This window comes from Rhinolophus hipposideros (assembly GCF_964194185.1).
Source record: "Rhinolophus hipposideros genome assembly, chromosome: 15".
NCBI classification, from domain to species: Eukaryota; Metazoa; Chordata; class Mammalia; order Chiroptera; family Rhinolophidae; genus Rhinolophus; species Rhinolophus hipposideros.
Window position 1 is genome coordinate 21,798,515 of NC_138061.1, and position 14,357 is coordinate 21,812,871.

At 41.7% G+C, this 14,357-nt stretch overlaps 1 protein-coding gene across 4 annotated transcripts in view; it reads right to left on the reverse strand.

The window, feature by feature from the left end:
• The window catches only part of PDCD11 (programmed cell death 11), a 42,897-nt gene extending 28,575 nt beyond the window's left edge, over positions 1 to 14,322 (reverse strand). For all 4 annotated transcript variants that reach the window (XM_081075106.1, XM_081075104.1, XM_081075105.1 and 1 more), the window contains exons 1-9: positions 14,188 to 14,322; positions 12,721 to 12,833; positions 11,177 to 11,308; positions 10,043 to 10,210; positions 8,225 to 8,386; positions 6,539 to 6,662; positions 5,875 to 6,056; positions 2,152 to 2,259; positions 743 to 949 (exon numbers count right to left, since the gene is read on the reverse strand). In XM_081075106.1, the coding sequence (XP_080931232.1) occupies positions 743 to 949; positions 2,152 to 2,259; positions 5,875 to 6,056; positions 6,539 to 6,662; positions 8,225 to 8,386; positions 10,043 to 10,210; positions 11,177 to 11,308; positions 12,721 to 12,822 (1,185 nt within the window). In that variant the 5' untranslated portion in view covers positions 12,823 to 12,833; positions 14,188 to 14,322. The remainder of the gene's footprint in view (positions 1 to 742; positions 950 to 2,151; positions 2,260 to 5,874; positions 6,057 to 6,538; positions 6,663 to 8,224; positions 8,387 to 10,042; positions 10,211 to 11,176; positions 11,309 to 12,720; positions 12,834 to 14,187) is intronic.
• Positions 14,323 to 14,357: the final 35 nt, after the last annotated feature.

Here is a 14,357-nt window from a genome sequence, read left to right on the forward strand (position 1 = left end):
AAATCTGGATAAATTTTTAATACTTTTAAATATAACAAAAGTGAATCTTATCAATTTGCAGAAAAACAAAGAAGGGATCATAGCAGTGAGTCCCAGCCTGGAACTTGTTTTGATATTGTGCAAGAATCTGCACAAAATAAAACCTGTTTTAAATAAATTTTATTAAAAAAAAAAAAAAAAAAAAAACAGAGTTGAGTAGTTCGGATAGAGACCATATGGTTCACAAGCCTAAAATATTTACTAGCTGGACCTTTAAGAAAAACTCTGCCAAGCCCTGGTGTAGATCCTAATTCACTCTTGTTCTTACCACCTGCTATCCTGTTTCCCTGAAAATAAGAGCGAGCCGGACAATCAGCTCTAATACATCTTTTGGAGCAAAAATTAATATAAGACCCAGTCTTATTTTACTATAATATAATATAAATTTTACTATAATATAAGACTGGGTCTTATATTAATTTTTGCTCCAAAAGATGCATTAGAGCTGATTGCCCAGCTGAGTCTCATTTTCGGGGAAACACGGTAGGTATCGAATACTTACATGTCAAACTGATTCTAAGGCATTCTTATAACAAACAGGTATTGTTCAGTCCCTAAGAAAAGTCTGCCATACTTGGGGATATTCAAAAATAGGAAACTAATTTTTGAAACTAACCAAGGGATGAAGGAAGCAGAAAAGGACCCATGTGTCTCAATAGTCCTTCTAGTGATAAGATCCTGATGAAACAAAGAGACTCCTTACCCGGGCATAGGCCAGAGACCCATCATTCAACCTGAAAGTGGCCCCGGCCTTGTTGAAAAAGCCCTGGACAGGAACGTCATCCAGGACAGCTCCCAGGTGCTGAGAAGAGAGCCGGGTGAGTGGGCGCCCAGGCTGCAGGAAGACGGGGCGCAGGCTCAGTCGCACAGTTCTGGTCTGAGGATGGACACAGAGGATACAGGCCTTCACCTAGATAAGGGAAAGGACATAATGAGCAGGAGGAGGCACGCAGGAGATAAGGCATCTAGGAGCAGACTTTCGAAGGTCAAGACTCTCCATGTGCTGACCAGGTTAGCAGTACAAATACTAAAATTGACTTGTGCAGTCAAGCAGCATACAGAAAATTCAAACAAAGTGTTTCAGAGGAACTATGCCCAACTATATCAAGGCTTACTCGGGCCAGGAAATACATATACCGGGGTTCCCTCAACACCATGAGACTAACTAATAAGGCACATGCAACAGAAACCATGTGCTGGCACCAATACGTCAGGGGCTCATCTAAACTAGGCCACGACAGCCTGCTCCGATCACAAGGTTATGGCATGCAAAACGTCTCAACTCTGAACACAAGTATGACTGTAGGGAGAAAAAAATCACGAGAAAGAAGTTCGACAAAATATTAATTATTACTAGGTGATATTTTTACTTTTTAAAAAAAACCCATTTTTACTTTTTAAAAAATGTCTCTAGCATCCATGAGCATACATCATTGCTAAAAATGGAAAAAAAAAAACAAAATAAATCATTTTAGGATTAAAAAAATTCTAAATAATATACAGAGGGTGCCAAAAAATATAAACATTTTAAGAAAAGAAAAAAACTAATAAAATTATAATACTTCATACATACCAATAACAAGAGACGAATACAACTCATGTGTATACATTTTTTTGGCACCCCAGTATATTGGGATTTTCTTCCCAAGTCACTAGCAACACCTGATTGTATAATCTTTCAGTATTTTAACCAGGTGTACTGTAAAATTTTTTTCAAAACTGGATATTTTTTTGAAGTATAATACACATAGCACCTTTTAAACCACATTTTTCTATTTAAATATATACCTTGTTCTCCTATGTTACATACTCCTCTAAAGCACTTTAAATTATAAAAGATTCACTAGCAAAAAAAATCAAACCATATGAAAGAATATGAAATAAAAACTAAAAGCTGCATTCTCCTCCTCAGTCTCTTTCTCTAATCTCAGTCCCCAGAGATAACCACTGGTAGTTTATTAGGGTCTTTCCAAAACACTTTTTATTCCCCTCACCTCTTCTCTGCATACCTGCACACACAGTCCTAGGACCTCCCCTGTAGCTAACTGTGACAATGGACAGCTATGTGGACACAACTGGAATCAAGAAAAGATAACATGCAGCAGTACTTACTGCTTGATTTGAGAAATACGTTCCAGCTTTCTTGGGATTCAAATGCATAAAGTCAACCAGGCCAGTAAACAATGAGAGGAAGTTTAGCGTAAGGCCAAGTGGAGTCGCCTAGAAATAAACAGAACAAGTTATGAAAAATAGCTCTCTGAAGGAACCAAGAGTATGACAACTACTGTTCACACTAAACACTCAGTTCCACATTTTCCAGGATAACTGTGTGTCACTCCTCCTCCAGCTAGTTATCAATCTTTCTTCCTATAAAACTGAGTGGCAGGACAACTGGCACTGGCTGTTTCTTTACTCACTAAGCTCACCTCCCTTCCGGAGTGAGAGGATATCAATCCTCCCACCCTCAGGATTTCCCAATGGGATGGCGGGCACTTTGCACCAAGATCCTTGAGGAAGTGCCAGCCTGACAAGTTGGACAAATTGTTACTAACATGGTGACTAGGAAGGTAAAACCCAAATGCTTGCAACAGGGAGCACTGACCATGAGCAAGCTGATTCATCCCATAGGGTCCCGCAAAAGCTAAGGAATTAAGGTGAGAAGCACCTCAAAAGAGAGCAATAAGGTAGATACCTAAAATCTGGAATCTCCACAGAAAATGGAATAGTTATTCTCTGGGAAAACTGTACCAGACTCAAAATCCAGGAAGAGTACAAACCCTGAAATGTGGATCAAGAAAAATTCTGAATATCGTATAGATATAGATACGAGACATCCAGCCCCTTTCTCCCACTTAGCTCTCAGGTAGCCAGGCTCATACCCTCCTAGGTGGAGGTTAGATTCTTTCTAGAGAAACCTAATATGCCCAAGAAGACTTGTAACAATGACTTTTAGAGGCTGTCCAAAGAAAGTCTGCTACTTCCTCATCAGGACCATGAAGTCGGCCAGTCAGCAGGCCCACCCAGGCACACACACTTTCTAAAATTTTAGTGTCTCATTTGTAGTATGGCGTCAAAATAAAAATTCAGTAGAGAACGTGAAGTTCAAGTTGAGAGGCTCTCCCAGAAGGGAGGACATAGATAAATACACGCACATACCAAAACAAAGAACAGAGTAAAAGATAAGCACATTAGAGAAGTGATCAATGAAGTCCAATAATATGTTAACAGGAGTTCCAGAAAAAGAGAAGAGGAAATTATATTTTAAAATAAACAAAAACAAGATCTGCTAAGGGGCTAGTATCCAGAATATATAAATGCTTACAACTTAACAATAAAAAGACAATCTAATTTTTTTTTTTTTTAATCTTTTTTATTTTTATTTTATTTTATTTTATTTTTTTTTATTTTTTTTTTGGTTGTTGAGAGCCCACTGGCCCATGTGGGAATCGAACCGGCAGCCTTCGGAGTTAGGAGCACGGAGCTCTAACCGCCTGAGCCACCGGGCCGGCCCCAAAAAGACAATCTAATTTTAAAATGGGCAAAAGACTTTTGAATGGATACTTCTTCAAGGAAGATATACAAGTGGTCAACAAGCACATGCAAAGATGCTCAACTTCATTAACAATTAGAGAAATGCAAATCAAAAACCACAAGAAGATACCACTTCATATCACCAGGATGGCTATAATAAAAAGAAGGATAATAACAAGTGCTTGTGAGAATAGAGAAATTGGAACCCTTACAAGTCTGGTGGGAATTTAAAATTGTGCAGCCACTTTAGCAGTTCCTCAAAAAGTTAAACAGATAGTTAGCATGTAACCCAGCAATTCCATTCTTAAGCATATACCTAAGAGAAATGAAAACATATGTCTACACAAACACTTGTACATGAATTTCATAAAAGCCCAAAGTGGCAACAACCCAAATGTCTACTAACTGATGAATGGACAAACAAAATGTGTTATAACACTATGATGGAACATTATTCAGCCATAAAAAGGAATGAACCACTGATACATGCTACAACATGGCTGAACCTTGAAAACATTATACTAAGTGAAAGAAGCCAGACACAAAAGCCTACATATTGCATGATTCTATTTATATGAAATCTCCAGAACAGGCAAATCTAGAGACACAAAGTAGGTAAGTGGTTGTCAGGGGCTTGAGAGAAGGAGGGATGGAAAGTGACCACTAATGGGTACAGGGTGTCTTATTGAGGTGACGAAAATGTTTGGAACTAAATAGTGGTGATGGCTGCACACCTTTGTGAGTACACTAAACTTAACACCAATCACATATGGGAGTAGAATAATGAAGCTTTCAGATACAGGAGGTGTGCAGAAAAGAGTTAACATAAGAGGCTCGTGTCTTAGAAAAGCCTGCTTCCAACGGTAGCCCTTGGCTGGTATCTTGGAACTTCGATTTGGGGACGGTTCCCACCACTCCCAGAACTGAGTGGCTCATTGCACCTAACCTGATCGCACAATAATTTATACTAAACACACACATTCCTTATGAGAGCCTTGAATTTTGATACATGCCCGGCAGAAGGTGCCTATATGACCAGCCCCAATTAAAAATCCTCAGGTACTCAGTCTCTAACGAGCTTCCCTGATAGATAACATTTCATGTGTGTTGTCATAACTTGTTGCCAAACTACACCCTTTGTGACTCCACTGAGTGAGAACTCTTGGAAGCTTGTGCCTGGTTCTTGCAGACTTCACTCCATGGGCCTTCTTCCCTTTGCTGGTTTTGCTTTGCCCCCTTTCACTGTAATAGAATCACTATACACTGAATCCTGGGAGTACTCCTAGTCACCCACTGAACCTATGAGTGCTCTTGGGGATCCCAGACACACTAGGAATTAACCGAGTGAGAAATTAGCCTCTCATGTACTTTTTCGAAAAAAAAACTGGAAAATGTGCCACACTAAAATTGAGGGAGTAAACCAAAAAAAGAGGAAAACATGGAATCAAAGGTAATTCCAATACAGGAGAGAGGGGAAGGTTCCAGGATGACAGTAAAAAAAGGTCCAGGTGGAGGGGAAAAAAGGAGCGAAGAGATTACCTAAATGGTTGAAAACATGGAAAACTGTAGTGAGAGAAAAATAACTACAGGGTACAGAAGAAACAGTGACAGATAGGACAAGAATTTTACAAATGACAAAAACAAAGCTGATTACCAACTCCAGGAAATAAAGCTGTTCAACAGTCATGGTCTATTACCTAGCTCAGCAGTAAACAGTATTTACATAGTCATAATAATTTAAACACTGAATAATGATTTAACCAAAATTTTACTATATCTCTGTTGGGAGGTTGGGGGAAAGGAAGGGAAAATTAAGAGACAAGTCTTTATCTATCTTGATAAGAAGTTAAAACGCAGTGCCTAAAATCAATAAACCAAGAGAAATTTACTACTTAAAAAATATGAAGATAAATTTCAAAAGATAAGCTAAAAGAGTTAAAGATGGGGGTCAGGAGGGATAGACAAGATAGTTCTTCATTGCCAAGTCTTTAAATACTATTTTGATCAGCACTGTCCAGTAGAAATATAGCGTAAAGCACATATGTAATTTTAAGTTTTCTAGCAGTCAGACTTTAAAAACTACAAAGAAAGAAGAACTTTGTTTTAATTATAGTTTATTTAACCCAATATATCCAAAATATTATCATTTCAACATGTGGCACTGGCTACATTTCAAGTGCATAATAGCCACACATGACCAGTGGCTACCCTATTGAACAGCACAATTTTAGATTGTGTGCATGTAACTACTTTAATAAAAATTGTTTTTATTTTTGAAAGTAGTATCAATAATAAATGGCTTACCTTCTGTACCTGGGCTTTGACCACCAGTCCTGGTAGCAAGTTATTAAGGGTCCAGTTTTGCTCCTCAGTAGCGACAGCAGTAGAAACTTCGGAATGATCAACAGACAGACTAACAACTCCTCCATTGCCCTTCACCTCTTCAATGATGCAGTTCAGGTACTGACCCACCTTCAGTTTAGCACCTGCAAGCCCAGCCCCAGCCCCCAAAAGGAAAAATATCTCCATGAGAAGGACCTTTATGTTGGGCTCAAGCAATGCCTAAGATGATTCACGGCCTACTTGTCGAGTTACCACGAAGGGAGTGAAGTGACCTTACCCAATCTGGAATCAACTACCCACAAAAATACGAAGATTTCAACAAAAATATGAAGATTACTGGTTCAGAGGCCTGGGGGTCGGGGCCCAAATTTCAATGGAATCTTCTCGGTGAGAAAGAAACAGTGAAAATGGCCCATCAGATCTTAGCGAGACCCAGCCATTTCCTGGCCCTTTACACATATTCCCTTGTTTATCAGCCAGGACTAACCGCTGATCTCAGCAAAGCCAAAGAGCCTTCAGAGTCACCATTCTGTCACTTACGCACCACATTTGGTGAGTAAATTTAAATATAATCTCCACACGTACCATCTCACGCCCATGCACTGACCCCTCTTCTTGCCCTCACCTTTGTTCTTCTGTCTGATATACTCCTGGGTTTTCTGCACTGGCAGAAAAGCTCTGGCTCCACTAACACCAATGTCCACTAGGTAGCCATGGTCTTCCAGGCTGGAAACAGTGCCTGTGAGCAGCTGGAAGAAGGGAAAGCATGCCAAAAAAGTTCAAAAGTCAAAGGTAATGGCATACACAACAAACATCCACTAACAATGTGCATGTTCCTACCGTCACTCTCAACATATTATCTCATAATCCCACCCCCACACACATACACTTTTAACTTTGAACCTCAATCCGACTACAGGACAGAAGAGGGCAAGATACCAACTTGAATTCTCCCACAGCTGGAAGGATTTTATCGTTTCCAGGCAATGAGAAGTGTTAAACACAGTTGAATAATGGAATGACAGAGAGGGGTCTCTCTGTCCAAAAGAAATGCAAAGGGGGATAATCCAGATGGCCCTGCAAGGTCGCTCCTCGGGCTATGATTATTGAGAATCCAGAACTGCCCTTCCAGCTGTCATCATATCATTTCAAAGCACCTCCAAGACATTAAAAAAAAATATTGCTAGCTTTGCGCAGTGGCAGTATCGTAGCCAATAAGGTTTATCCGAGGTGCGATTATTGCTAATTGAAAAAAAATATTGCCAACCTTCCCATTTCCCAAATTACACTTCCCATTGCATAGGAAGCAGTATGGCATTGTAAGTTGGCTCTGACACTTACTATTTAGTCTTTGGCAAGTCATTTAAATCTCTCTCATTCCATTTTCTCAAATCTACAAGAGGGTATCTATTTGCCTCACAGGGCAAATAGTGTCTAAAGTGTCTAAAACAGCACCTGTCAGACAGCAGGCTCTCAACACTTGTCAACTTCCTGCACCTTGGTTTATTTTTATTCCCTTTTCTACCCAACTTTCAGGACCTGACCCAAACTCCATTGCTTCTTACCACATTTTACAAGAGCATATTGATCTCCCTCCTCTTAATTACAAGAGTACTTAGAAGAGTGTAGTTTATATGAGCGTTTTCATGAAGTTTATACGAAGCCAGTGGACCTGGAGGCTCTGAGCTAGGACTAATCTCTCCTGAAGCACCACAGGACCGGGAGATTCAGTGCTGGGCTGGCTGTCCATGAACAGATGACAGACTTATTGCCCTGTCTACTTTGTCCCTTGCTCTTAGAAAGCAGCCCTCGAGCGTTCCCCACAAATATCAGATAGCCTTTGAAAAACAATTTAACCTATGGGGTGGCTGGTTCGCTCAGTTGGTTAGAGCGCGGTGCTGGTAGCACCAAGGTTGCCAGAACGATCCCCATATGGGCCACTGTGAGATGCGCCCTCCTTAAAAAAAAGCAAAAACAAAAACAAAAAAACTTAACCAATGAGGAAGTCTGAGTAAGTAAGGCACTTCAAGGAACTCCTTCTCACCATCAGTAAGTGCCCTGCTAAGGCTCCTTGGGGGCTTTTTTTTGCTACCATCAAATCTTAGACTTGCTTTCCCTTTCTCCCCTCCAAGTTAAGGTAATTAGGTTCAAGTCTTCAATTTCCATGAAATATCCAGGCACCGTGAAGACCCTCCTCCCTCAGGAAAAGACCCACCCCTGTGTGCAACAATTAGCTGAATGTAAAAGGAGACAAGGCAGGGCAGGAAGAAGGCATGCTGCCTGCTCCTCTTCCCTGACCCCAGACACATACCATTCCAGGCTTCAAGGCGTCGGCACTCAGCACTTTGTTGACACTTTTGGGGTTCAGAGATAGCTTGACACTCTTTTTGCCCCTCTCTGTGATGCCCAGACTGCTCACCACACATCTCACCAGCATTCCAGGAGAAAAGAGTTCAGGCAAGAGGACCAGGTCCTATATAATACAAATGAGAAAGCCCTGATGCATTAACATCCCCCCAAACCAAGAATCTGCTGCCAGGCCCTGGCTCAGAGGCTTCTCATCCTCAGACCCCACAGACCCCAAAAGACAATGAAGACAGTAACCACTCGCCCAGAAAGGAAGATGGGTCTGTGACCATGTCAGTCTTGAATGTCAGCATAAAGCCTCCAAATATCTCCACACAATAGCAGATATAAAACAATTTGTCGAAAGAGCTGTCTATACAGACCCAAGGGATGCTTGCTAGAGGGGATGGGGCAGGGGGATGGGTGAAAAACGTGAAGGGGGACATAGTCAATAACATTGTGATAAGTTTGCACAGTGATAGATGATTACTAGAATTAATAGGGTGATCACACTGTAAGGTATAAAAATATTGAGTCACTATATTGTATACCTGAAACCGATACAAATATTATATTGTATACCAACTATACTTAAAAAAAAGAGTTGTCCGTATTCACTGTCTCTACTTCTTCATCTCCTGATTGTTCTTCAGCTCACTGCAATCTGCATCCCCCGCCCACTCACTCCACCAATTTATTTCCCAATAAAATTGCCAATGACTTCCATGTTGCCAAATCCAACAGTTCATATTGCAGTCCTTCTCTTAGGTGACCTTTAAAAAGAATTTAATACTGGAAACCACTCCTTCCTTCATTAAACATTTCCTCCCTCACTATCAAGACTTTTTATTCACTGGTTTTTCTGTCTGGCCCTCTTTCTTCTTCTGACAGCAACTCTCCTTTTATTCAGCAATTAAACTACAGTATTTACTCCCAGCTCAGTCTTTTCACTGTATTTGCTCCCTCTAAGCAACTTCTTCCCCCTTCTTAGTTTCAATTACCTCCTATACAAAGAAGTTTCACACATTTTTGTTTCTGTACCTCAAAACTCCACATAGCAAAAAATCAAATCATGATCATCTCTCGCAATCCAGATCCCCTTTCAGGATGTCTTATCTCAGAATGGCGTGGCCAATTGTCCAGTCATGCACAACAGAAACCTAGGACTCATCCCTGGCACTTCTCCTGCCTCACCACCCATACCAAATCCATTACTAAGCATTAACTTTATTCCTCAGTCCTCAATAAATCCTGAACCCAAGCTGCCATCAATCTCAGAGCCTGGGCTACAACAGCCTTCTAATTGGTCTCTAGGAAACTACTCATGCCTCTTCAATTTATTCTCTATTCTGTCTACATGTCACCCACCCCAATGAGAACATTTCAAGGGCTTGTCATTGATTCTAGAATTAAAAATCAGTCCTTAACATGGTCTGGCCTCCACCCAGCTCTCCAGCCCCATCCCACACCACCCTCCCTTGCTCTTGCCACACTAGCCTTCTCTCTGCTATATACCAAGCTCCTTCTGCCTGAACTCCGTTCTTTATCTAGTATACCCTCATCCTTCAGATCTCAGCGCAAGCATCCCTTCCCCGAGAAGTCTTACGGGCTCCCTGGGATACGTCAAAATCCCCTTATTACAAAGTACATAAATAAAATCCCCTATTACAAGCTCTCATGGCACCTTCTACCTTTTCTTCTTAGCACTTAACAAAGTTGTAATTTTGCATTTATTTGTGTACTATTTATTTCCAGTTACAGGTTTCATCCAGGTTTCCCTTACCTTCAGAGGTTCTTCTTGTGCCACCTGCTCATTCAGCTTTTTGGTGTAAGCATCACAGATTTCAGTCACTTGCACAAAGCCCTGGAGGCCATTGGGGAGACTAATCACCAGTTCCAGTTCATTTACCTCTTTCACACAACCCAAAAGCCGCATCCCCTCACACAGAGACTAGAAGAGAAAAAGTGAAACAGGTACAACAGGGAAGAGAACAATGAATGAGGAGTCTCAACTTTGACGTATAAAAGCTACAGGAAACAAATAAGTGTATGTGTCCATGCACTTATCAAACATCTGACTGAGACCCGTGAACGGCCTAAATTATACTAGTGTTAACAGCACTTGGGCGGGCACTTTCACCTTTTACTTTACATTCCAAGCAACCCAAACTCAAATGCCTCACAGGCAGTAAAATGAAGGAAGCAGACCAGTGGAGCTAATGGCAGTCTGGACTTTGCAGGCTGGGCGTAAAGGTGAAACCACCACTCATTCAACTCCATTTAACTACAAACACGAGAGAATGAGAGCTTGTGTTGTCAGCACTTTCAAATTTGTGCGAGAACCCAGGAATCACCTCTTTATGTCACGTCTGTTTCTTATTGTTGACACCAAGTTAAACAATTGTTTTTTTAAGTATCACACAGGACAAACAAAATCCTTCTGCAGACTGAATCTGAATCTTTCCCTTCAGAATGATTTGATTTTTGTTTCTTTTTTACAACTATTGTACATTGTAGTTATCTAAAAATTTAAGGAACAGAATAAGACCACTTCACTTCTCTGAGAGTTTCTACACCTATGAAATGAAAGGATGGAATCAGAATGATTGCTCAAGTTATTGCCAATTCTAACCTACAAATCTACGAAAACAGAAGTTCCATAAGGACACCAGCCCAATGAGGGTCTCAGAAGCTAAAAACAAACAAACAAAAATCAACACACAATCCCAGGCATTGGTTAATAGAAAGAAATGATGCTCAATTCTGAACACAAACTACAAGAATCTCTATAGACACAAGCCATATGTATGGATGAATGAATGAATGAAGGGAATAAAGGGGGTAAAAAAAAAAGGAAGAACATATACAAATTTAAACTAAGGTAGTTTGTTTAAATCGAAACCAAACTTTAACAAACCTCAATACTAAGGATTTCAAACTTCTCTCTTACAGACTTGCTGCTTTCTCTTTTTTCAATTTTCAACTTTTTTGTTTTTGCTGGCTCCTTCTGGCTCTTTTTCCTTTTGGTGGAATCCTCTTCAGTAGAAATCTAACGAGGGGTGGGGGTAAGATCCAAAAGAATGAAAAGAAGCAATCCTGGTCTTTCATTCCAATTTCCGGTCATCTGTTGCTTTGTTACTCTTCCACTCCACCCCACTCCCAAATGTTTCTTTAATTCTTATTCAATCCCAACTCTCCCAGTCTGCACCCAATGCTCCCTTTGCCCAAAATCTGCCTTTCATGTTCTCAAAAGCCCCTTCCCTCTAGTGTCCTTCTTCCCTTGACTTAGGATGGGCGCTGGGGTTCCCCAGTATCAGAGGCAATTTGGAATAGTGTGTGAATGGAAGGTGGAGTCACAAAAACCTGAGTTAAACTCCCAGTTCCACCATAACAAGCTGTGTGGTTTCAGCTAAAGTACCGTGTTTCCCCGAAAATAAGACCTAGCACTGGGTCTTATATTAATTTTTGTTCCAAAAAACGCATTAGAGCTGATGGTCCGGGTAGGTCTTATTTTCGGGGAAACATGGTATATAACCTCTCTTGGCCTCTATTCCTCATTATAGAACGGCGATCTCTATTTCATAGTACAGTGGGAAGATTACACAAAGCCATATAATCAAATGATAGTTCCCTTCCCTCTAGCATTTAGAGCACAGCTGATTCTAGGTGAAGATTATGAATTCTGATACAAATTCTAACCATTATACATGGCAGCAAGGACCCCATTAAAAATGCCATCAGAATGCTTTCTCTCTATCCTTAACAACATGGCACAAAGTTCCTAAGAATAAGGAACAAGACCACTGCAAATTCAAATACTAAATGCCATGCTTCAAAAGATACAGCCTTGGGCAGGCCCGATGGCTCAGACCGTTGGAGTTCCATGCTACTAACGCTGAAGGCTGCCGGTTCGATTCCCACATGGGCCAGCGGGCTCTCAACCACAAGGTTGCCGGTTCGACTCCCGCAAGGGATAGCGGGCTGCACCCCCTGCAACTAAGATTGAACACGGCACCTTGAGCTGAGCTGCCGCTGAGCTCCCCGATGGCTCAGTTGGTTGGAGCACGTCCTCTCAACCACAAGGTTGCCAGTTTGACTCCCGCAAGGGGTGGTGGGCTGCGCCCCCTGCAACTAACAATGGCAACTGCAACTAACAATGGCAACTGGACCTGAAGCTGAGCTGCGCCCTCCACAACTAAGACTGAAAGGACAACACCTTGATTTGGAAAAAGTCCTGGAAGTACACACTGTTCCCCAATAAAGTCCTGTTTCCCCCACCCCACAAAAAAGATATAGCCTTGTGGTCGTATGGACTCTCTAAAAGTTCAATTTAGAAACACAGAATTCAAAAAGAAGCAATCTGGAAAACAACACATTCTCAAACAGGGTTCATTCGTTCTTCATTAGGACAGTAGAGAGAAAGTGTTCAGTGAGTCTTAACCAAACAAGCACACCACTTACATCAAATAAGTTGTCTTGTTCAACAGGCTGCCGTAAAGCTTTCTCTGATTTATGGGTCTTTCTCGTACCCCCACGGGGGAAGCTTTCTTCCACTGTTGCCATGTTTGGGGCTCCTAAAAACAATGCAAAGAGTTACAGGTGAGATGTAGCCTTGATGACAGATTTCCTAAAGGCTGTGATCAATGGGCAAGAGATAGAGCCTTCTGGCACCAATGCTGTAGGTAGCACTCAGGACCAAGATATGGATGGTTTGAAGCCAGGCCCGCCCCAGATAATCCACAATTCATCTTTCCAAAGGTCTCTGCTTCAAAATCACAAGTCCACACATTTCCTCCAAGAAAAGAAGTTATAGACGCAATGTAGTAATATCATTAAGCAGCTACCATTAAATCAGAAATACACAAATATATAACCCCCTACCTTCAAAGAACATACACACTTTTAAAACAATTATGCAAATAATTTAAAATACAAGTCAGATTATAAACTATCAGCAAAGAGGTAGGAAGTGATGAAACTTCAGTAAAGAAGGCAAGCTTCCTAAAGATGCTTTGGGGCTGAATGTTAAAAGATGAACGAGATTTGACAAGCGAAAAGGGAAAAGCAGAAGACATGTGAGAAAAAGCATGGAAACAGGAAAAGCCAATTATTTCAATGAGCACGAGCACCAGCAATTTGTCAAACAATTGCTCAAAAGCCTGCTGATCCCTTTCTGTGAAGAATCGTTCAACGAGACCACAGGGTGAATAAAGCATAACGGGAGTCACGTTTTAGAAGACAGGTTAGGCTTTTTTAGCAGAAGATCTTGCATTAAATATGAGTCGTTCACTATTTACTTTGGGAAGTCAGAGCCTTAAGTGAGGTAGAATTATAATGATTGCTAAAGTTAAAAGAGAGAGAACAGTAACCAAGAAAAACATACTGCAGGTTATGGATTGGACGGGAAGAGACAAGGGCTGAAGGCAGGCAAGCCCGGGAGGAGACAACTGCAGCACAACCAAGAAACCATGAGAACCACAACTAGGTATAAGTGAGAATGGAAGGCGGGGTCGGTTCTGAGAGACTTGTGCACAAGAATCGACAAAGGCTTGAGACTGCGGTTGAGGTGCCGACCGAGGGGAGCCTAGATTTAGAATCCACAATGGGTGCATGCTTCGTAGAAACAGGCAAGTGCCGAAGAGTCTAGTTTCCTGGGAATTTGATCCTTAATCTCATTTCAGACAAGAGGAAACTGGAGCTTCAAAGAGTAAGGCGATCCAGTGACAAAACAGGATCTCAGCTACTTCCCGGGGACAGAGCCTGAGGTTACAGGGGCCACTCGAGCAGAGCCGGCTTCCGATCCGGGTTGGGGTGATCGAACCACTCATCCAGCACTGTGGATGCATGGCAGGGCCCTGGGGGACCTATATCTGGGGCAGAACTGGAAGCCACAAGGTTTCCTCCCTTCTTGCCTTCGTCCTCACTTACCAGCCTCGCGATGCCACCACCTCGCAACTTCGGAGGCCGAGCCCTCCCTCCAGCCACACACGCGGAGACCCGCACCCCTAAGGACCAATGCTGCTCTCCCGGAAGCGTGGGCGGGCTCAATGCCCTACTTCCGTTATTATGCTGGGTCCTAGTGCTCGGCGGGGTAAATT